Genomic DNA, 24,710 nt, shown 5'->3' on the forward strand with positions numbered 1-24,710 from the left:
ACCTGGTCTGAAGAAGGGTCTTGATCCGAAGCATTGTCTGTCGATTCCCTCCACAGACGCTGCCTGACACTCTTAGTTCCTCCAGCACTTTGTGTTTTGCTCAAGATTCCAGCATCTGCAGTTCCGTGTGTCTCAATGCTTCAACTTTACAGCTTGTTGGCCATTGGAGATAGCAGCAGGTTGGTGCGGGGCGGTGTTGCGGTTAGTGTAATGTTCTGCTCTTCATCCACAGGAACATGACATTGAAACCGCGCACGGGGTGCTCCACGTGACCATGCGCGGAACTCCGAAGGGGAACAGACCCGTCATCCTGACCTACCACGACATTGGGCTCAATCGTAAGTCCGTGGTTTTTTAATATCTCCGGCTCTCCTGTAGACTTTAGAGATGCAGCGTGGAAATAGACCCTTCGGCCAACTGAGTCCGCACCGACCAGCGATCACCCCGTAATCAAACCGCGCCGACCAGCGATCACCCCGTACTCCAGCTCTACCCTACACAAGAGGGACAATTTACAATTTATAGAAGGCAATTAATCTACAAACCTGTATGTCTTTGGAGTGTGGGGGGAAACGCACACGGACATAGGGAGAAGGTATAAACTCCGTACAGACAGCACCCATAGTCGGGATCAGACCCAGGTCTCTGGCGCTGTAAGGCAGCACAACGCTACTTCTGTGTTGCTATGCTGGCTCACCAGACTCCTTGTCTGATGCCGAACTTCAGGTGCGTTTGGAGGAAAATTGATTGCCTGTAGATCCCAAACTGGGCAGACAAGTCCACTGGTTTCTTTATTATCATGCGTACCAAGGTACAAAGAGATACTTTTTTACATACAACTCATCAATACTATCACCGTACATAAACACAATCCCCCGGTCAGTACAGAATGTACAGAACAGCCAACTGAATCAAAATGCCAGAGGAGCCATTTTATAGTCCCCACTGCAGTGTGTATGATAGAACCAGTGTACGGGTGATCGCTGGTTGGCGCGGACTCCACAAGGGGCTATTTCCACGCTGTGTCTCTAAACTAAACTAAATTGCCCTCTGAAAATTAGTGTGTAGGAAGTGCATACAAAAGTGGGATAACATAGAATTTGTATTGATGGTCGAGGTGGGCCGAGACATCCATCTTTCCACACAGTAGCCAAGGATCAGAGCCAGATTCTCGGCGTGGGGAAGTCATGGATGCTTGGCAGGATATACCATGTATTGGGATGGGGCCATTTGATCCACTCCACTGAATATTGAAGCGTGCCCTGGTTTAAAGGAAATGCAGGCAGTGAATGATACACATACTCGGTACTTACCCTGGCTGTGAAACAAAGAGGTTGCAAAAGCAACAAGCTCCAGAAATCAGGAATAGATCGGGTAGATGCACAGAGTCTGTTGCCCAGAGTAGGGGAATCGAGAACCAAAGGTTTAAGGTTGGGGAGGAAAGATTTAATAGGAACCTGTGCTGATGTTTTTCTCTGTGTGCCCCTATTCTTCTACTTTGTTAACATTTCCTTGTTTCCCCACAGATAAATCTTGCTTCAACACATTGTTTAACTATGAGGACATGCATGAGATCACGCACTACTTTGCCGTGTGCCACGTTGATGCCCCTGGACACCAGGAAGCGGCTCCACCTTTCCCAACAGGGTAAGGCCGGTTTTCCCAGTTCTATCTTTCAACATTGGAACGGCTACAGGCCATTCAAGCCATCGAGCCAGTTCCTCTGATCAAAGGGGTCCCAGCTGATCTGCACCTTAAATTCTTCAGTTCAAACTCCTCTTCCCAACCTTGTCAATGGAAGTTGAAACTGTGATCTGAACTTCTTTTGTAGAAAAATATATTTTCATTATCTACCGAATATCATGGAGGGAGGGAGGGGGGGCGGGGCACAGCGGCTCAGCGGAAGAGTTGCTGCCTTACAGCACCAGAGACCCGGCCTCCATCCCGACTCCAGGTGCCCTCTACGGAATTTGTACGTTCTCCCCGTGACTGTCTGGGTTTTCTCTGGTTTCCACCCACATTCCAAAGACGTACACATTTGTAGGTTAATTGGCTTTGATTAAATTGTAAATTGTCCCTGGTGAGTAGGTTAGTGCTAGTGTGCAGGGTGATTGCATGGTGGGCCGAAGGGCCGTTTTTTTTGTGTATCTCTAAACTAAACTCTACACTCTACACTTTAAAATTGGATATGGAGTTTGCTGAATCCTTCGGCTATTTTGATGAACGGCCAAGTAATTGCGAATAAAGCCAGAAGCTGCTTTTACCAGAGTGGCCTAGAACTCCATGTGTACAAGGACTAGCAGGCTGTTTAACTACACGGTTATTAGCTTGGATTGCCTCAATGCAATTTCCCTGACTTGTGTTTTTGGGCTTGGCAGGTACCAGTACCCAACCATGGATGAGCTGGCTGAGATGCTGACTGCAGTTCTAACCCACTTAAAGTGAGTACATGTGAAAATGTCCTTAAATGGAGCCCGCACCAACAGCCGTTCCATTCCCTTCTCCCCACACCCTCCACCACTTTCCGTCATACGATCTTCCTTCTGTTCCATGTCAGTGAGTGCTGGGAATACTGAAGTAGTCTGATTATCTTGCAGCATCCAAAGTGTGATTGGAATTGGAGTTGGGGCTGGGGCCTACATCCTTACCAGATTTGCGGTGAGTATCCGACCAATCCCGATTTAGAGCAATGTGTTCAGTTTTGGTCACCGTGCTACAGGAAAGACAATGCTAAGCTGGGAAGAGTGCAGAGATGATGTTGCCAGTACTTGAGCACCTGAGCTATAGGGAAAGGTTGGGCAGTCTAGGACTATTCCTTGGGGCACAGGAGGTTGAGGGGTGATCTTATAGAGGTGTAAAAAAATCATGAGGGGAATAGATAAGGTAGATGCGCAGTCTTTTACCCAGAGTGAGAGAATCACAAACCAGAGAATATAGGTTTACGGTGAGTGGGGCAAGATTTAATAGGAACCTGAGGGGCAACTTTTTTGAGTGGTGGGTATTTAGAATGAGCGGCCAGAGGAATAGTTGAGGTGGGTACTATAACAACATTTAAAAGACATTTGAACAGGTTCATGGATAGGACAGATTTAGAGGGATATGGGCCAAAGAGGGGGCAGGTGGGTCTTGTGTAGATGGGGCATGTTGGTTGGCATGTGCAGGGTCTGTTTCCATGCTCTATGTCTCTACAACTAATCCGGTGCAACATTTGCCGGTGCAACTTTTGTTATGTTTTGGTGGCATGTTTGTATCACTTGTGGTGAAGTTATTCTATTACCATGGCTTGCAGTTTAGATTCTTGCACTAATGGGTTAAAATGCCTCTCTGGCAGCTGGGGAAATTAAATTGTTAACTAAATCTAAATTGCAGAGCTAATTTCAATGCTTGGTAACCATGAAATTAGCAGATTGTTGTAAAATAATTTGTTTGGCTCACCGAAGTTGCTCTAGGGTAGATGATTGGCCATCTCTACCTGGGCCGACTAACAAGAGACTGATGTGGTTTAGTAAATGCCATCTGTGGAAGCCTAACTGTCCAGTTGCCCAAAGATTCCTCTGCATGCCCCTTGCTCACTACTGCCCTGGTTTAGAGTAAAGGAGAGAACGTGGAAACGGCCCCTTCAGCCCACTGAGTCCACGCCGACCATCGATCACCCACTCACACTAGTTAATAGACAATATAGACAATAGGTGCAGGAGTAGGCCATTCGGCCCGTTGATCCAGCACCGCCATTCAATGTGATCATGGCTGATTATCCACAATCAGTACCCCGTTCCTGCCTTCTCCCCATATCCCCTGACTCCATCTTTAAGAGCCCTATCTAGCTCTCTCTTGAAAGCATCCAGAGAACCTGCCTCCACCGCCCTCTGAGGCAGAGAATTCCACAGACTCACCACTCTCTGTGAGAAAAAGTGTTTCCTCGTCTCCGCTCTAAATGGCCTACTCCTTATTCTTAAACTGTGCCCCCTGGTTCTGGACTCCCCCAACATGTTTCCTGCCTCTAGTGTGTCCAAGCCCTTAACCATCTTGTATGTTTGGGAACGGGAGGAAGCCCAGGCGGTCACGGGGAGAAAGTGCACCCGAGGTCAGTATTGAACCGGGGGCTCTGACTCTGAGGGAGCAGCTGTGCTGCTGTGCAGTTCGACCCGTTTAATGTGTGAGCCTGGATTATTGCGCAGGAGGCTCTGGAGTGGGATTTGAACCCAGAAACTCTCAAATCGGGACGAAGGGTCACGGGCGTCTCTGTGCGATGCCTCTCCGTGTATCTTGAACTGTTGCTAATGTTTAACTTCTGCCTGTTGTTCTATGCAGCTGAATCACCAAAGTCTCGTTGAGGGACTTGTCCTGATCAACATTGACCCTTGCGCTAAAGGCTGGATGGACTGGGCTGCATCAAAGGTTTGTCGGATAACATTGTCATTCATTTGCCAATTTCTTTCACCTGAGGAAATTTGCAGTGTAATACTATGCAATGTGTGATTTTATTTTTGTATACATATAAATATACATATGTGTATGTGTGTGTGTCTATATATGCATACCGTTCAAATATGTGTGTGTGTGTGTGTATATATATATGCATACTGTTCAAGTGTGTGTATGTGTATATATGTGTGGAGGATGAAGAAAGCGGGGTGCCTGCAGCCGATGTGGCTTTGCTGATACAGTCCTCCTACAGTAAACAGGCTGCGAGAACAACCCTGGCCTCCAGTCATAGCCCAGGGTTCTCTGCACAGCCTGACAGCAACACTGCCTGCAGCACGCGCTGTAACTGCCGGCTTCTCAGCGGCGTCGAGCTCAACAGCGCCGGCTGCAATGTTGTCAAAGCTGGGAAGGTAAAGCACAAAATGCTGGAGCAACTCAGTGGGACAGGCAGCACCTCTGGAGAGGAGGGACGGGCGACGTTTGTGGAATTCTCTGCCTCAGAGGGCGGTGGAGGCAGGTTCTCTGGATGCTTTCACGAGAGAGCTAGATAGGGCTCTTAAAATAGCGGAGTCAGGGGATATGGGGAGAAGGCAGGAACAGGGTACTGATTGGGGATGATCAGCCATGATCACGTTGAATGGCGGCGCTGGCTCGAAGGGCCGAATGGCCTCCTCCTGCACCTGTTGTCTATACGCATACCCTTCAAGTGTGTATGTATGTAATTCTTCCCTATCACTAACCGGTTTCCAGTGACTTGCACTAAAATATTTATCCTGAGCCTTGGCAGTGAGCAGGCATTGGCATTAAACAAATAGCAGGTGCTGCAAGTCAGAAATAACATGAGTGAATGCTGTAAATGCTCAGCAGATCAGCCAGCATATGTCAGTTAATGTTTTTGGGTCTCTTGCTCTTGTGGCTTTCTTAATGGAGATATCAATAGTTCTTTGTTATCATGTTCACCAAGGTACAGTGAAATACTTTTATTGCGTACGGCTCAGTAAGGTTATTGCCAGACATATAAGTACTTCATCCCTGTTTTAAGTACAGAATGCATAGAAACAGTATGTTCATGGTAATATATTGTCACATATACTTGGGTGCAGTGCAGTTCCTTTCTTGCATTCAGTTCAGTAAATATCTGACTATACAGGGGCACAATGTGTTGGAAGGAATATCTGCAGATACTGGTTTACACCAAAGTTACGCCACACAATGCTGGAGTAACTCAGTGGGTCAGGCCGCATTTCTGGGGGGAAAAGAATAGGTGACGTTTTGGGTCGAGACCCTTCATCAGTTTAGAGTGTTAACCTGGCCACAAAGGCCTGTTGTTCTAGCGGGGACTGTGTCAGCGTGTTCCCTGCCACTACAAGCAGGGTCCCATCTGCGTGGAGCGGCGCCTGATCCACTCTTAGACCTAGAGATGCAGCTTGGAACAGGTCCTTTGGCCCATCGAGCCCTCGATATCCTTTACGGAAGCCAATTAACCCACAGACCTGTCTTGCCTTTGGAGTATTGGAGGAAACCGGAGCACCCGGAGAAAACCCACGCAGTCACTTGGCGAGTGTACGAACTCGATACAGACAAGAACCCGTAGTCGGGATCGAACTCTACTGCTGCACCGCCATGCCAACCCTTCTCCACTCATCCGTGTTCTCCAGAGATGCTGCCTGACCCACTGAGTTACTCCAGGACTGTGTGTTCGCAGGTGATGATATCGGCTCTTGCAGTGCTGTTCTCGATGAAGTAACTCTCCCTTTGTTTATTTCAGCTCACGGGATGGACCACCAACTTGGATGACATTGTGCTGGGTCATCACTTCAGCAGCGTGAGTTACTGCTGAACGCACGAGTTACGATCGCAGTTACCATCATTGGCTTCCTTTCTCCTTGTCTAATTAATGGAGTGGTTGGCACCATGTTGCTGATATAAATTAATATGTTATAGGAGCAGAATTAGGCCATTTGGCCCATTTAATCTATCTGCCCCATTCTCCTGACTTCTCCCCAAAACCCCTGGCACCTGTACTAATCAAGAATCCATCAACCTGCGCCTTAAAAATATCAATTGACTTGACCTCCACAGCCGTCCAGTGAATTCCACAGATTCACACCCTCTGACTAAAGACATTTCTCCATATCTCCTTTATAAAGGTACGTCCTTTTATTCTGAGGCTGTGCCCTCTGGTCCTAGATTCTCCCGCTAGTGGAAACATCCTTTCCGCATCCACTCTATCCAGGCCTTTCACTATTTGGTAAGTTTCAATTAAGTCCCTCCCCCATCCTTCTAAACCTCAGCAAGTACCGGCCCAGTGCCATCAAACGGCTCATCATATGTTAACCCAATGATTCCTGGGATCATGACATGGGGGTCTAATCAATGGTTGGTACTATGTTGCAGATATGTGAGTGTTTGCTGATAAGCCTGTCATTTACTAATTGATCTTTCAGCAATATCTCCATCAAGGAGATCAGTGTTTATGGACAATCGTGCTGATGTGCATATGTTTAGTTTAGTTTAGAGATACAGCACGGAAACAGGCCCTTCGGCCGACCAGCGATCCCTATGCATTAACACTACCCTACACACATGAGGGACAAATTTACATATACACCAAGCCAATTAACCTACAAACCTATACTTCTTTGTGTCGATCCTTAAGCATGATGCATTATTTTTAACAACCTTCCATCCTTTGGGGCGACACAGCAGGGGAGTTGCTCCCTTACAGCGCCGGAGACCCGGGTTCGATCCTGACCGAGTGCTGTCTGTAGGGAGTTTGCATGTTTTACCCGTGACCGCGTGGGTTTTCTCCGGGTGCTTCTGTTTCCTCCCACATACCAAGGATGTGCCTGTTTGTAGGTTAATTTGCTTCTGTAAATTGTCTCTAGTGTGTAGGATAGAACTAGTGATTGTTGGTCGGCATGGACTTGTTGGGCCGAAGGGCCTGTTTTCTAAACAAAACTAAACTAAACTGCGAAGCTGGGGAGCCCCAAAGCACTTGATGTCCAAAGATACACTGCTTTGTAAAATCGGAAGTGCTGTTTTTTGGGTTAGGGAAATTTGCTCGTACAAAATTCACGGATTACTACCCTGAAATTTGAGATATGGAATGAAATTTGCTCTAACAGAATTTGAAGGGGAACAAAGTAAGTAAACACTTTTTTAAACTCGTGTTTCTTGATAAATGTGCATATGATGGGGCTTCTTGTCATGGACAGTTCTTTAGAGGTACAGCACGGAGACAGGCCCTTCGGCCCACCGAGTCCGTGCCGACCAGCGATCCCTGTACGCTAGCACTATCCTACATACTAGGGACAATTTTACCAACCTAGAAACCTGTACATCTTTGGAGTGTGGGAGGAAACCAGAGGACCTGGGGAAAACCCACGCAGGTCACGGGGAGAAGGTACAAACTCTCGTACAGACGGCACCCGTAGTCAGGATAGAACCCGGGACTCTAGCGCTGCTGTAAGGCAGCAACTCTACCGCCGTGATGTCCAGTACATGAAGCAGCCTGTTTTGCAGCAACACGTTGCGAGCTGTAATATAGACCAGCTGAAACACTAAGCAGGTCAGGCAGCATTGGTGGAAATAAATAATTAATGTTTTGCGTTGAAGATTACTCAACTTCAACCTGAAATGTTAACTCCGTTTCCTTTTCCACAGATGCTGCCTGATGTAAAAAGAGAAAATGCTGAAAGTGCTATTCTGTTTTTACTTGGGGTTGCTGACATCTGCAGTTTTTATAATTTTTCATTTGTTGTTGCTTTTGCTGACGTTTAGTCAAAGGTTGCTGTGTTTCTCTGGAGAAATAGAATGGGTGGCGTTTCGGGTCAGGACCCTTCTTCAGTCTGAAAGAGGTGTGTGTGGGGGTGGGGGGGGGGGAATTAACTGGAAGCGAGAAGACCAGAACCAATCGGGGCCGGCAACAGATGCCCTCAGGAAGGGTGGAGCCCACAATGGTCCATTGTTGTCAGGGGGGAAGGTGTGATAACAAGCAGGATACAAGGATGCGAACAGGGGAACTGGTAGGACGATTAGGGTGGGGGAGAGGGGAGAGAGGTGAGGGGAGAGAATGCAGGAGTTGCTTGAAATTAGAGAAATCAATATTCATACGCAGAGTAAGATCCTATTTTAAAAAATCTAATTGAGGTCAATGCTACATCATCTGTTGTCACAAGAGACTGTAGATCGTGAAATCTTGAGCAAAATACAAAATGCTGGAGGAACTCGGCAGGTTATGCGGCATCTGTAGAGGGAATAGATGGGTGACATTTCGGGTCAGGACCCTTCTTCAGATCGATTGGAGTAGAGCGGAGAAGGCTGGAAAAGAGAGTCGGAGGGGGCTGGGAAAGAGGAGCACGAGCTATTTAACCCCCTCTCCCTTGTATCCACCTATCGCTTGTCTGATTTTGTCCGGCCCCCACCTCTCATTTCCAGTTTTCTCTCCCATAGTCTAGTCTGTCTGAGGAAGGGTCGCGACCCAAAACGTTGCCTCCAAAGATGTACAGGTTTGTGGGTTAATTGGCTGCTGTAAATTGTAAATACTATTGTCACAAGTGCGTTTAGGATAGGGCTAGTGTACGGGGTACTGCTGGTCGGCACAGACCCAGTGGGCCGAAGGGCCTGTTTCCGCGCTGTATGTCGAAAGTCTAAATCGGCTCTATCTGCCAACAATGGTCAAGGTACCACCGGCAGAATCTTAGTGTGCATACACTAATGTTAAGTCTAACAAACGGCTAACGTTAAGTCTAATTTCTGCAGGAATGCAGGGCTGTGATTGTAACAATCTTTGTCACTGATTAACTATGGTGAGGAGAGTTAAGCTGTGTGTCAATTTTAATGACTACCTCTGTATATTTTTCTTCCGAAACCACTGCCACATGCAGGACGAGCTGGAAAATAACCTGGAGCTGATCCAGACCTATCGACTCCACATCGCCCAGGATATCAACCAGGAAAACCTGCATTTCTTCGTCAATTCATACAACAGGTACGGTTGCATTTATAAATAAATTGTGGCCACTTTTAAAGATACTGTGTGGAAACAGGCCATTCGGCCCACCGCGTCTGCGCCGACCAGAGGTCGCCCCGTACACTAGCACTATCCAAACCACTAGGGGTAACTTACAATTTTTACCAAAGCCAATTAACCAACAAACCTCTACATGTTTGGAGTGTGGGAGGAAACCGGAGCGCCTGGGGAAAACCCGTGGTGGTCATAGGGAGAATGTATAAACTCCTACAGACAGCGCCTGTATTCAGGATCGAACCTGTAAATCTGGCATTGTAAGGCAGCAGCAATTGTACCGATGCACCACTGTGTCGCACCTAAATTTGTTATTGAAAACCATGTAATCTGGAAAGGTAGGTGGCACAGTGGCGCAGATGTAAGGTCGCTGCCTGACATCGCCAGAGTCCTGGGTTCGATCCTGACTACGCTGCTGTCTGTGCAGAGTTTGTACGTTCTCCCAGTGACCATATGGATTTTCTCTGGCTGTTCTGGTTTCCTCCTACATCCTGTTGACATTCGGGTTTGTAGGTTAATTAGCTTCTGTGAATTACTCCCAGTGTGTCGGATGTGAAACTGGGATAATGTAGAACTAGATGGTCGGCGCAGGCTCAGTGAATCAAAGGGCCTATTTTCGCACTGTATCTCCAAAATAAATAGAATTTTGTTTCAAAATCATAGCTAACTATTTTAACACCCCCTCCCATTTCCATACTGACCTTTCTGTCCTTGGCCTCCTCTGTTGCTGGAGTGAGGCCACACGCAAACGGGAGGAACAGCACCCTGTATACCACTTGGGTAGCTTACAACTCAACGGTATGAACACTGAATTCTCCAATTCCAATGTACTAACAAACAAACACCCACTTCCCCTTTTTTCCATCCTTCCCTCTCTTCCAGTTGCCTCACCTGGATATGCACCTATTTCTCCCACAATTCTACATTGTAATGGAAAAAGTAAAAGTAATATTTTTTGATTCTTGGCAGGATTATGCAGAAGATAGTTACTTGAGTTTATTATTGTCAAGTGTACCAAGGTACAGTGAAAAGCTTCTTTGTCGAGTGCTATCCAGTGTGATGGTCTAGGTTGTATCCCTGTCTCTGCAATTTCTTGTGGTTTTGGATGGAGCTCATTCCAGACTGTGTTGCATCCTGGTTTATTTATTTGTGCATGGGAATGGGGTGTCACATCTGTATTTTTTTTGATTATCCCTCGTAAACCCTTGGAATAAGTGAAAGGACAAGCTTTTTTAAGTGGCAGTTCAGTCTCAATGACAGAGCTGACTTTAGAGTCTTGTAAAATCCAGACTGGGTAAAGATGACTTGAAGGACACTATTGAACCAGTTTGGTTTTTATGGCAGCCATGTTGTTTTGTGGCCATCCTTAATAGGGTTTGCTTTTTTGTAAAGGTCACGATGAGATTCATGGTTGTTAAGTACTTTAGTTACAAGTCCAGTAACGTAACCACCAAGGGCACAGCAGTAAGGGGGGAGGGGGAGGGGGGGGGGGGGGGGGATTTAATGGAGATGTGCAGGGCAAGTCCTTTAGAACGAGAGTGGTGAGGGCCTGGAACACCGGGGTAGTGCTGGAGGCAGGTGGTCACATGGAAGTGCAGGAAATAGAGGGATATGGATCATGTACTGGCAGATGTACTGGGACTGGTTTAACTGGGCATCATGTTTGGCATGGGCATTGTGGGGTTAAATGCCCATTCCTGAACTGTACTGTACTATGGTCTTTGAAACCTGCTGCTAGTATCTGAAATGTAAAGACAAGGCAGGACTCTGCTGAATAGCCAGCACCCTTAAATTACACAGGAAGTTACAGTATGTGTGAAATGCAACGTGTAGAATCCGAAGACACAAAAAGCTGGAATAACACAGTGGGTCAGGCAGCATCTCTGGAGAAAAAGAATAGGTGACGATTCGGGTCGAGATCCTTCTTCCGACTTGAGAGCCAGGGGAAAGGGAAACGAGAGAATGACTGTTATAGAGAGATATAGAACAAATGAATGTAAGAAGGGTCTCAACCCAAAAGGTTACCTATTCATTTTCTACAGAGAATGCTGCCTGACCCGCCAAGTTATTCCAGATTTTTGTGTCTATCTTCGGTTTAAACCAACATCTGCAGTTCCTTCCTACGCATTGCGTAGAATCAGTCCTGTTGCAAAAAATCACCTATCCATGTTCTCCAGATATGCTGTGTGACCTGCTCTATCTTCCACTATCTTCATCCCATTCTCTTCAGAAGGTAGACAAAAGTGCTGGAGAAACTCAGCGGGACTGGCAGCATCTATGGAGCGAAGGAAATTGGCAACGTTTCGGGCCGAAACCCTTCTTCAGACCCAATCTCTTCATCTGTTCAGCAACGGAAACAAAAGACTGCAATACCACGGACAAAAGTCAATGAGACCATTAGTGTGACGCCCCTGCCCCACTTAGGCGATATATTTTTTTTAGGCGACTACAGGCGATTAGGTTGTCGCCACGTGGTTGCCGGGGTGTCGCCTGTATGGTTGTGTGTAGTCTCCTCAGTCGCCCAATGAATCGTAGTCTTTTTCTGGTCGCCACTGGAGTTTGAAATGTTCAAAACTTTTCACCGGCAGTCAGCTTGTTGTAGGTTGTCGCCGGTGCAGACTTCGGTGAATTCCATTGGTGACCACCTATGCCAAACGGCGACTGAATTGTCTTATCTTGTCGTAGGTGGACGTCCTAATGGGTCGCCGGTTGTCGGTAGCTTGCCGTAGCTGGACGTCGACTAGGTGGTAGGTTGTTGTAGACATTGTCGTAGAGGGGTCCAGTCGCCGGTTTTTCGTCGACCTGCTACAACTATGACAGTCGCTGAAAAAAATCGCCTAACTGGGACAGGGCAATAACAATCCACAGCTAAACCAGTACTTGAACGCTTGAGCTATAGGGAGATGTTGAGCAGGTGCCCCTCCCCCCCCGCCGGGTCCCCAACTTGTTGTCCCCAGTAAGGGTCCCCCCTTGCACGCGGCTAGGCGGGTCCTTCCTCGCTCTCGGCTCATTGGCGTTGGGATGAAGACTTTGGAAACACGATCCACTCAACCACCTAGTGACAACGTCCAGCAACCACACACGTGGCCAGACAGAGAAATGTTGTAGTAATTTGCAATGGTGAAGTCTGACCCAAATACTGTGGCGACAGGAAGGAGTGGGTGGCAGGTGCTAAATGCAAGCCTCGTACAAACTATATATATAGTTGTTTATTTACAATTGCCATGCAATAATTTACCGACATTATTTTTCCTTTTTTGTAGTCGCAGAGACCTGGAAATTGAGAGACCAATCATTGGTGTTAATGAAACCACGGTTAAAACGCTGCAGTGAGTATTTTTTATCATCAAAGAAAGCTTAAGTCAATACCAGGGTCTGCTCTTCAATGTACATGCTAATTCCTCACCACTGCCTTGAAAGCTGCCTATATTGGGGATACCCTGCAATCATGTTGAATCTTTTCCTATTGTATTGTGCACTGTAGACCTCATTGATTCATAGTCATGCAACACAGGAACAGGCCGTTTGGCCCACCATGTCCAAACTGACCCCATCGGCCATCTACACCGTTCCCATTTGTCGGCATTGGAATCATATCCCTTTAAGTCTTGCCTATTTAAATGTTTTCCTCATCTCAGTCATAAATGGCCTACCCTTATTCTTAAACTGTGACCCCTGGTTCTGGACTCCCCCAACATCGGGAACATTTTTCCTGCATCTAGCCTGTCCAATCCTTTAAGAATTTTAGATCTTTCTATGATCCCCTTTCATCCTAAATTCCAGTGAATACAAGCCCAGTCGATCCATTCTTTGCATTATTGCTAGTGCATGGGGCGATCGCTGGTTGGCGCTGACTTGGTGGGCCGAAGGGCCTGTTTCCGCACTATCTAATGTCTAAAGTTTTGCTCTATCTAGTGCACTTTAGTTTAACTGGATTGTATTTATGTATGTACACGTGATAATAATAAGCCTAAACCATATTGAAAGACAGAGTGCATGTGGCATATGTGCCTGCTAAACAGGTGTGCCTCCGGAAGGTATTCACAGTGTAATAAATAGCTTTGCAAACCCAGTTTTCCATTTACACCTGTTGGTGATTAATGTTTATGTAATGACATTCTGTTCACATCAAACCTTTTGATGTTGAAACCGGCTTCCCATCCGTTTGATCATGAGCTCCATTTTGTTTTTCCAGTCTTGTGGTGTTGTCTCGCCTCTTAAAGCTTTGCTTTCAATCACAATGATGGAGTTATAAAGTCGAACGGCACACTAACAGGCCCTTCGGCCCAACTCATCCATTCCGACCGAGATGTCCCATGTTTACCCACGTTTCATCCATGTCCCTCGACACATTTCCTGAAAATTGAATTGAAATGTTCTTTTTCTCTCCACTGTAATAAGAGAGACTTATTTAGAGATATTCTTCAGATAATTCTTAAGATGAAGCGAGCCCTTCGGCCTACCGAGCCCGCGCCAACTAGAAGCCACCCCGTACACGATTTACAATTTAACCAAGGCCAAAACTGTATTTTTGGAGTGTGGGAGGGAACTGAACCACCCAAAGAAAACCCACGCAGGTCACGGGGAGAACGTACAAACTCCGTCCAGACAGCACCCGTCAGGATTGAACCCGAGTGTCTGGCGCAGTAAGGCAGCAACACCTCTACCGCTGCGCCAATGTTCACTTTACATGATACACCCTTTTGTGCTTAGTCTCCTCATTCTCAAGTCATTAAACAACAAAATTCCCATGATTTGAACATTTGGTGTTAACGTTTGTGCAGCGGTCACTAGGATTGAATCGGGGAACTCAGACTGAACCTTTTTCTTCACTCAGGTGCTCTGCCTTGCTGGTTGTTGGTGACACCTCTCCTGCCGTGGACGCTGTGGTATGTGACATGGCAGCTACCTTCTTGGTCCGACGTTTGAAATGAATTAATTCTGAACCGACTTTCTTTTTCTTTAATTTTCTGCTCACTTGTGTGTGTGTGATTCAAGTTTCCAGTGTTATAACCTTATTTACAAGGCTCTCTCGTGTGTCCGTGAAGGTCCGCGGCTTTATCAGGGTAGATGTCGGAGTGATCTCTCCCGTGGGAAAGTCACGAATAAGGGGACACAGCTGCAAAATAAGGAACGGAGTATGATAACTGATAGGAGCAGAATTAGGCCATTCAGCCCATCAAGTCTAATCCACCATTCAATCCTGGTTGATCTATCTCTCCCTCCTAACCCCAAGTTGCAGAAGAACTTTCATCACAGAGGGTAGGGAATGGCTGGAGTTCCCGGCATAATTTGGTGGGAGCATTTAAGGAGTGAAGGAAATCAAACACTTCAACCCAATTGCTTTCCATCTGAGCTGGATGGAGTGAGAGGCTGTAGTTAATAGTTTAAAGTTAAATAAGGGGCAGGGAAGGAAGGAAAGAAGGAAAAACAAATGTTATTGGCAGGAGAGGGGAGATGATGGTGCAAGGTGCAAGATAAGCAGCAAGCCTAGTCTAGAGGAGATGGATGCAAAGTGCTGGTGTAACTCGACGGGTCAGGCAACATCTCTGGAGAACATGGACCGGTGACGTTTCAGGGTCGAGACTTCTTCAGACCTGAATCTGAGTAGAGTTAGCGTGGCACGCTGGTCAGCGGTACAGGGCCAGAGACCTGGGTTCGATCCTGACTACGGGTGCTGTCTGTACGGAGTTTGTACGTTCTCCCTGTGACCGCGCTGATTTTCTCCGGGAGCTTCGGTTTCCTCCCACGCTCCAAAGACGTACAAGTTTGTAGGCTAATAGACTTTGGTAAAAATTGTAATTTGTCCTTAGTGTGTCGGATAGTGCTAGTGTACGGGGTGATCGCTGGTGTGCACGGACTCTGTGGGCCAGAGGGCCTGTTTCCGCGCTGCATCTCCAAATTCTACAGTAAAGTCTGCAGCGTCTGAGGAAGGGTCCCGACCCGAAACATCACCTGTCCATGTTCTCCAGAGATGCTGCCTGACCCGCTGAGTTCCTCCAGCACTTTGTGTCTATTATTGGTATAGACCAGCATCTGCAGCTGGTTTTCATTACATAGAGAGGAGCGTAGTTTTTATACCAGAAGGCTATAAAGTACGTAAATGCAAAATTAGATGCAGTTTGATATTAATTGGCTGAGATGTGCAATCAGTTGTAATTTGACCTAAAACTGGTTGAGCTGTGTACCTCCAACAGCAGAGGAACATGGCAATAACATCTAGAGAAGCAGGAACAGCTAGTGTGTAACGTGACCTTGACCAGTGCTTATTTCGTGTATGTAGGGCCTATTTTGAGCTCGATGAGATGTGTTTGTGAAACTTGATTTTAAATACATTCGTGACTTGCTAACGTTGTCCAACATTGCCCATTTGGCTCCAGGTCGAGTGTAATTCCAGACTAAACCCAACAAACACGACACTACTGAAGGTGAGTCTACCTTCCTGAGTTCGCTGGTGCTTTCTGTTCTATGTAAGTGTGGCCTTTGCTCCAAGCCTACTCCCTGATCACCAGGAATGCAAATCCAGCTAACTTGAGCCAAACTGCCAGGCCCAAGCTTATCATTGGACCTCTCCTGGGCCAAACCAGGCCGCGATAGAGTGGATGTGGAAAGGATGTTTCCAGTAGTGGAGAAATCGCAAAACTGTCAATCTCTGCTTTAAAAATACCCAATGACTTGGCTTCCACCACCATCTGTGGCAATGAGTTCCACAGATTCACCACTCTCAGGCTATAGGAATTCCCCCTCATCGCCATTCTAAAGGTGTGGCTTTTTATCCAGAGGCTGTGCCCTCTGGTCCTAGACTCTCCCACCAGTGGAAAACATCTTCTCCACATCCACTCTATCCTGGCCTTTCACTATTCGGTAAGTTTCAATGAGGTCTCCCCTCATCTTTCTTAACCCCAACGAGTACAGGCCCTGTGCCGTCAAACACTCATCATAAGTTATGGGAATTAGAGGGTTATTCCTATGGCATCCATGTTAAAGATGTAGCTGTCTAATCTGTCCTGTGGCCTGTACGTGCCGTATCTGCAGCAATAGATTACCGATTGATTCTGGATGTCCCTGATTTGAAGAAATAGGAATGTTACTTATCCTTCAGGAATTAAACTGCAGTGAGTTCTAACCAGTGCTGAAGTTTAAGAGACTAGTCCGTATTGCTTCCAGCCTTCTAAGAAAATTTGAAGCACGTTCTCCTTCTACATTTGGGAGAGGTTGAGCAGGCTTGGTGCGCAGAAGGATGAGGGGTGATCTTATAGAGGTGTACAAAATCACGAGAGGAATAGCTCGGGTAAACTAATGCACAGAGTAAGGGAATCAAAAATCAGAGGACGTAGGTTTAAGGTGAGGGGGGAAAGATGTATTCAAGGAAAAGATTGAGATGTACAGAGTCTCTTGCCCAGAGTAGGTGAATCGAGGACAAAGGTGAAGGGGAAAAGATTTACTGAGGGGTAACTTTTTCACACAAAGGGTGGTGGGTGCATGGAACGAGCTGCCGGAGGAGGTAGTCGGAAGCAGACATTACCGCAACGTTTAAGAAACAGTTAGACGGGTATGTGGATCAGTCGGGTTTGGAGAGATATTGGCCAAAAGCAGACAGGTGGGACTAGTGTAGATGGGACATGTCGGCCGGTGTGGGCAAGTTGGGCTGGAGGGCATGTTTCCACTCTGTATGACTCTGATTCTAACTTAATCTTCCTTGTCAGATGGCAGATTGCGGAGGTCTACCACAGGTTGTCCAGGTAAGCAGAATCAGTGTTGCTTCTTTGCTGACATTGGATTTTAATTCCTTGGACTTGCCTCACTTTGTTTGGGACAGATATCCACTGCCAACAAAAGGACACAAAATGCTGGAGTTACTCAGTGGGTCAGACAATATCTCTGGAGAACATGGATAGGCGAGACCCTTCCTCAATCTGCAATCATTCCTTACACGGTCTACTATAATCAATACCCCTATAATCAGACTGAAGAAGGGTCTCAACCCAAAACGTCACCTGCCCTTGTTCTCCAGAGATACTGCTTGAACTAAGTTTAGTTTAGAGATACAGCGTGGAAAAAGGCCCTTCGGCCCGCCGAGTCTGTGCCAACCAGCAATCCCCGCACAATAACACTATCCTACATACACTAGGGACAATTAATAATTTTACCAAAGCCAATTAACCTACAAACCTGTGCATCTTTCGAGTGTGGGAGGAAACCGGAGCAACCGGAGGAAAACCCACACAGGTCACAGGAAAAACGTACTGGGATAACGTACAAACTCCGTACAGACGGCATCCGTAGTCGGGATCTCTGGCACTGTAAGGCAGCAACTCTACCACGGCACCACCGTGCCTTCCTAACAAAGAGATATTTTGCTGAGTTACTCCATTTTTTTTGTGTCCTTTTTAGTGTTAACCAGCATTGGTGGTTCTTTATTTCTACATATCTATTCTCTGCAGCTTGTTGCATCTCCCAGTGTTTACGTTGCTCAGGCTATGTCCAAAACTCTTCTAGCTCCTTGTTTTTGAGAATAAGACATTTGGAAGAGTGGAAGTCGTTATAGCAGCCAGTATTAAAACTAATATTTCGCCCCACATCATTTTTCTTAATTCCTTCACATTTTTTTTTCCCTCCATTTGCCTTCTCTGATTTCCTAATTGCTGATGGGATTTAGTTCAATTTCCCTTATTTAGCCAGTCAGATACAGTTACCCATCACTGATGTAGCCAGTGTGCAGGTATGAGCTACTGTGCCACCTTGCCCAAGTTCCTGCTGTCTTTAGTGGCGAGATTAGTTATCGGAGAGCTATCAGGAGTTGGGCTTGAGTTGGGGCCCTTCGGCCTACCAAGTCCACGCTAACGATCGATAACCATTCACACCAGTTCTATGTTATCCCACTTTCGCATCCACTCCCTACACTCTCGAGACAATCTAGATGGCCAATTAACCTACAAACCCTTTCATCCTTGGAATGTGGGAGGAAACTGGACCCAGTTCGCAACCAAAGTAGTGCGAACGGGTGATGGCTGGTTGGCGTGGACTTGGTAGGCCGAAAGGCCTGTTTCCTTGCTGTATCTCTAAACTCAAACTAATGGTAGATCGGCCATGATTGAATGGTGGGGTAGACTCAATGGGCCGAATGGCCTAATGCTGCTCCTATGACATGAACTTTATAATAAATATCTGTGTTTACCTCCTAGCCTGGCAAGCTGACCGAAGCCTTCAAATACTTTGTGCAGGGAATGGGCTACAGTAAGTATCACCTCTTGAACCTTTCTTACTGCAGTGATTATTTTTCCAATGGCTTGTTTCTCAAGACTTGGCTTTAGCAACTGTATCATTTAATAATAGCGTTCTCCTTCTCCCTGTCACCTCAGCACAGTGCTTGATTTAGTGGAAGGATTCTGGAATAGACCCCAAACAGTTGGGCAGCTTGTGTTTCATTGCAGCCAGCTTGACATGCTCCCTGCATGGGTCCCTTGATGCGATATAGTAACGTAGCCAGCAGAGCGCTGTGTTTATATTCTGATGGTGCCCGAGTGCAGTAAGAATCACTTAGACTAATTAATCTGGGATCAGCATGTGTTTAACTTTTCTGGTTCTGACCATCTTTGCAAAGTAAACCTCATCCCCATATTCTTGGAGCATTATCTGGTATTGTTAGTGTGGCAGGTTTTGCTGAATGATTGAATGGCGAAATGACAGTGAGAATCTTTCGTATTTGCAGATGAATTTGACTGGTGAAACACTGTCGTTGCTTGGAATCATAATCTCTTGAAATTGCAGGGGATTTAAAGCATCGCACAGCTTTCTCTCATCTTTCTTCTCTTTCCATCACCACAACTTGTTTTTATTTTTCTCTCTCAATGTATCCAGCTGCTGCTTGAAGGATCAGCGTATCTCCTCCACACTCTAATGGAAATTTCCTCTGATTTCTTCTCAGATTTATTTATGATCTGTTGCCTTTAGATTCTGCAATGTGGACAGAACTCCCATCTCTATTGCCACCCTATCGAGCTACCTCATGTTCTGTTTGTTACCCCTCACTACCAACCCACCATTTCCAGTCTGTCATCGTGGTTCTGTCTGCAATCAACCTCATCAATCATTCTAGTTTATTGTCAAGTGTACTGTGGTACAGTGAAAAGGTTTTGTGCGTGCTATCCAGTCAGCGGAAAGACTATACGTGATCACAGTCGTGCCATCCAGAGTTTACAGATGCGGGATAAAGGGAATAACGTTTAGTGATTAAAGATAGTCTGAGGGTCTCCAATGAGGTAGGTGGGAGGCCCGGACTGCTCTCTCGTTGGTGATCGGACGATTTGATGAGAGGGCCAATGTGTAAAGGAGATGCGTGAGGCAGGGGTGGTGATGGACACAGATATGATCGTAGTGTCTAAAAGGCTTCTCAGTAGGTACAGGATATGGAGGGATATGGATCGCACGCAGGGAGAGGAGGTTAGTTTGACTTGGCATCATGTTCGGCATGGATATTGTTGGCCGAAGGGGCCTATTCCTGTATTGTCCCTATGTGGTTTATGTACTGGCACAGCTCACCTTTAATGTTTAAGGGCAGTAATGGATGGAGCAATAACTGCTGGCTTTGTCAACAATGTCCACAAGCTGAATAATGAATAAAATGAAAGAAAATTGGATCGTCTTGTTGGACATCTTAGTATCTTCTATCCTTGAAAGGAAAGCCGACACAGTTGTGCAGTGGTAGAGTTGCTGGCTCACAGCACCAGATACCCGGGTTCGATCCTGACTACGGGTGCTGTCGGTATGGAGTTTGTACGTTCTCCCCGTGACCATGTGGGTTTTCTCCGGTTGCTTTGGTTTCCTCCCACACTCCAAAGACGTACAGGTTTGTAGGTTAATTGGCTTTGGTAAAAACAGAAATTGTAAATTGTCCCTAGTGTGTAGGATAGTGCTAGTGTACGGGGTGATTGTTGGTCGGCACGGACTCGGTGGGCCGAAGGGCCTGTTTCTGCGCTCTATCTCTAAAGCTTAAAGTAAAGTCTAAAGGAAAGCAGTGTAGTCTTACCAGACTTCCAAATTTGGTCACATAAAAAATGCCAATTTAACATTTCCATTGTTTTAATTTGTTTCCTTTCACCTTCATCTGCGTCTCTCTCCCTCTCCCTCTTTCTCGTCATCCCCTCTCCCTCAAACGCAACAATGCTATTCATCTTGGGGTACGCTGCACCAATTAAAGGCGGCAGTCGCCAGAATGCAAAGGTTTGGGGGAAAAAGATTTCAAGAGATTAAGATTAGATGGGTAACTTTCCATTGGTTTGGAGAGTCTAACACTGGAAAAATAGTCTTAAAAACTTTGGTAGTGAATTTAGGAAACAGTTCTCCAGTATTCTGCTTGGAGAAATGTGGAACTCTCTCCCACAAGCAGCAGTGTGCTCAAGGTCAGTTAGTTCAAATACATGATTGATGAATCTTAATCAAAGTGCAGGGTGCAGGTCCACTACCCATTTGTTGGCCCCCTTGTTTCCAGAGCCTTTCTGGATTATCTGCCTTGCTGGACCAATAGAGGTCACGGGCTCCGAGAGGAATCGAACGGTCCGCGAGGGCTCGAGATACCGACCCGCAAAGTCGGCTTCAGCGGTCGGCCATGGGAACGGCTCTGCCGTAAATTTGTCCAGATTAAAGGAGGGGCTGGACGGCCAGTTGCCGTAAAAATTGTTGGTGGACCTGTATTAGGGACAGGAGGGAGAAGTGGGTGACTGGAGTTGGTTCATGAATAAACCAGACCATGAGGGTTAATTAATCTTCTGCTCCTCGTTCCTTGGCCAGCTAAATTTGTAACTTGAGCTTAGAGGCTGATTGGTGCTTGTGTTTGTTTTCACTGGAATGGAAACTGCATTAGTTCTGAGTGATGAATTTTTCCGCAATAGTGGTTGTGTAGAGAAACCAGTGTGGAACACTGCCCTCATCTCTCTATCTGGCCCCAGAGTGCAAGAAATTGTGTAGATGCAACCGTTTTATATTGAGAGAGGGGGGGGGGAATTTCTTAAAGACGTGCTCAAAATTCACGAAGTAGGTTAAGGCCAAATGGAACATGTAGTTGGGTCTGGATTAATGTGTAGTCACAGTTTTACTTCAATTGTGCAGTGTTGCAACTCCAGCGGGCGAAGTGGTGAACTAACCGTCCGATTGCTCTTGTTTGCAGTGTTTCGCACTAATTGTGAGTATTGCAAGTATGGAGTTGGAATGCATGCATGCTCTGGGAATCGCGGTCTCTGGTCAATGGTGCCACCAGCCCTGGGTTTCCTTGGACGACAGCTCTTGGACAGAAAATAGGAAAATTCAAGCTTTGAATGAATAGGATTTAACTTGAAGTAGGAAGAGCCCCATGCTGCATATGAGTTTAGAGGTACAGCGCGGAAACAGGCCCTTCGGCCCATTGACTCCACGCTGACCGTCGATCACCCGTACAACAGTTTTATGTCCTACAATCCAGGGGCAGTTTATTTTTACAAAAGCCAATTGTGATTGCATGGTCAAGAAGGAACTGCAGATGCTGGAAAATCGAAGGTAGACAAAATTGCTGGAGAATTCAGACTGAAGAAGTGTTTCGGCTCGAAATGTTGGCAATTTCCTTCGCTCCATAGATGCTGCCGTACTCGCTGAGTTTCTCCAGCAATTTTGTCTACCTGTGATTGCATGGGTTTTCTTCGAGTGCTCCAGTTCCCTCCCACCTCTGAAAGACGTGGGGGTTTGTAGGGTAATTGGCCTCTGTAAATTGCCCCTAGTGTACTGTACAGGGAGTGGATGTGAAAGTGAGGTAACATAGAATCAGTGGAAACGCGTCACCAATGGTCGGCGCGGGCTCGCTGGGCCAAAGGGTCCATTTCCATGCTGTATCACTAAACTAACCTAAACTTCACATCCAATTGATGTGACACATACCGCACTTGTAACCCCCAATGGCCAAATTAATTCACTTTTTCATGGTCTCTTGGCTGATTTACCTCATTCCCTATTGTCACTCTGATTCAGAATCCCCTGTGAGTAATTGGTTAATGGAAGTTTCAGATTTTTTTTATTCCACAAATTTGAAGGTGGCAAATGCAGTTGTAGCATTAAGAACGGGAATGGAAGTATTCTAAAGGGAATAGATTGCAGGCTTTACGAGTGGGATCCACTTAGTTGGAGCTACTTAGAACTCTTGTTTCCTTTGGCTGGTGCAATGGTATTGCTGCCTTACAGTGCCAGAGACCCGGGTTGAATCCTAACAACATGTGCCGTTTGGAGTTTGCACGATCTCCCCATGACTGCGTGGGTTTTCTCCGGGGTTTTTTCCAGTTTCCTCCCACACTCCAATGACGTGCAACTTTGTAGATTAATTGGCTTCAGTGAAATTGTAAATTGTCCCTCGTGTGTAGGATGGTGCTAGTGTACGGGGGAATCGCTGGTCAGTGCGGACTCAGTGGGCCGAAGGGCCTGTTTCCACGCTGCATCTCTAAAGTATAAAGAATAGTTTCCTTGAGTTGTCCCACCTCCAGCTAATAGACACGGTATTGAACCACAGGCTGGATGAGTGGACCGTGAAATCCAACACAAAGTCAACACAATGAAGAGGGATAAATTGGGCCACGGAGGGCAGAGGAAGAGAGCAATTAGTTCTGATGACACAGATAAGACTACCCGAGCCGTTGTGTGCCAGAAATCCCGATTTGAAATCTGAACGTCAATCATTTAAATCCTCACTTTATGATATTAAAAATCTATTCATTTGTTACATTTGTTCTCAAACATTTAAAATGAGGCCCGTGTCTGGCTAAAGATAGCCACAAAATGCTGGAGTAACTCAGTGGGACAAGCAGCATCTCTGGAGAGAAGGAATAGGTGACCTGAAGAACACGAGTGTGAAGAAGGGTCTCGACCCAAACCATCACCAATATTCCTTTTCTACAGAGATGCTGCCTGACCCGCTGGGTTACTCCAGCTTTTTGTGTCTTATCTTTGGTGTGAACCAGCATCTGCAGTTCCTACACACCATCTCTGACTAACCCAGAGCAGTGCACTGTTTTGCTGCAACCTTCTGATGGAAAAAGAGTCTTCTCTGTGGAAACCCAAGGATTTTCCCTTCTCTCTGTGCATTCTCAGCATTGCCCTGGGCGGTAGAATCTCTAGTGAGTCTGTAGACCGCTGGGAGCAGAGTACTATGAAATGTCTGATGTCCATGTTCTGCTCCGTAGCTGGCTGCATGTTTCAGAGAGCGCGTGTAATGTTTTATACTTCACTACAATTTCTCCTGATAACTGTGGGCACTGTGTAGAATGAAGAAGATTCGGCAAAGTGTCAACTCCAGCACTGACCTGGATTCCATTTGCACCATTATCTCTGTCTATGTATAACTTCCCTTCAGACGTTTAATTTTTCGGTTTTAAATTCATATGTCATAGGAGCCATTCAGCCCATCAAGTCCATTCCGCCATTCATTCATGGCTGATCTATCATTCCTTCTCAACCCCATTCTCCTGCCTTCTCCCCGTAACCCCTGGCACCCGTCCTGATCAAGGTCATGTATGTAGTTGCTTGTGAGGTCATAGTCCTAGTTATACAGTGTGGAAATGGGCCCTTTGGCCCAACTTACCCATGCCGACCAACATGTCCCATCTATACTAGTCCCACCTGCCTGCGTTTGGTCCATGTCCTCCAAACCAATCCTATCCATGTAACTGTCTAAATGTTTCTTAAACGTTCCAATCATCCCTGCCTCACTACTTCAAACAGCAGCTTGTTCCATACACCCACCGCCATTTGTGTAAAAACAAAAAAAAAATTACCCCTCGGGTTCCTATTAAATCTTTCTTCTCTCACCTTAAGCCCATGTCCTCTGGGTCTCGATTCCCCTACTCTCGGCAAGAGTCTCTGTCCACCTCTGTAAGATCACCCCTCATCCTCCTGCACTCCAAGGAATATGATCCTAGCCTGCTCACCCTCTCCCTGTAGCTCAGGCCTGTGATGGAGCTCCCCCCCCCCCATGGTATCCCGACCAACATAACATCTGACTTGCACCAGGGTCTGCCACTCATAACCTTTATGTAAGTCAGAGTGTCTGTACTCTAAACTAAAGGAAGGGATTTGTGACGAGTTACATGTAGACTGAAATAATCAGCTGCGTTGCATGGTTGAGCAGGGAGCGGCTGAGCCCCACCCAGTAGTACTGTGGGAATGGGCGCAGTCAGCTGGTGCTCTCCACGGAAGTGGCTGCTTGTCAAGACCTGACCCCTCCTTCACCAGCCCCGACTTG

The 24,710-nt window shown here is 46.5% G+C and overlaps 1 protein-coding gene across 7 annotated transcripts in view; it reads left to right on the forward strand.

Annotated features, from left to right (window-relative positions):
- LOC129707285 (protein NDRG3-like) overlaps window positions 1-24,710 on the forward strand; it is a 71,977-nt gene that overhangs the window by 37,201 nt on the left and 10,066 nt on the right. For 4 of the 7 annotated variants that reach the window (XM_055652211.1, XM_055652206.1, XM_055652207.1 and 1 more), the window contains exons 4-16: window positions 233-338; window positions 1,527-1,647; window positions 2,379-2,441; window positions 2,598-2,658; window positions 4,312-4,398; window positions 6,194-6,250; window positions 9,315-9,418; window positions 12,718-12,783; window positions 14,292-14,343; window positions 15,835-15,882; window positions 17,161-17,196; window positions 18,640-18,691; window positions 21,621-21,635. In XM_055652211.1, the coding sequence (XP_055508186.1) occupies window positions 233-338; window positions 1,527-1,647; window positions 2,379-2,441; window positions 2,598-2,658; window positions 4,312-4,398; window positions 6,194-6,250; window positions 9,315-9,418; window positions 12,718-12,783; window positions 14,292-14,343; window positions 15,835-15,882; window positions 17,161-17,196; window positions 18,640-18,691; window positions 21,621-21,635 (868 nt within the window). The other 3 variants (XM_055652213.1, XM_055652209.1, XM_055652212.1) reach the window with 2 other exon arrangements.

Source organism: Leucoraja erinacea, chromosome 21 (assembly GCF_028641065.1).
Source record: "Leucoraja erinacea ecotype New England chromosome 21, Leri_hhj_1, whole genome shotgun sequence".
Classification (NCBI taxonomy): domain Eukaryota; kingdom Metazoa; phylum Chordata; class Chondrichthyes; order Rajiformes; family Rajidae; genus Leucoraja; species Leucoraja erinaceus.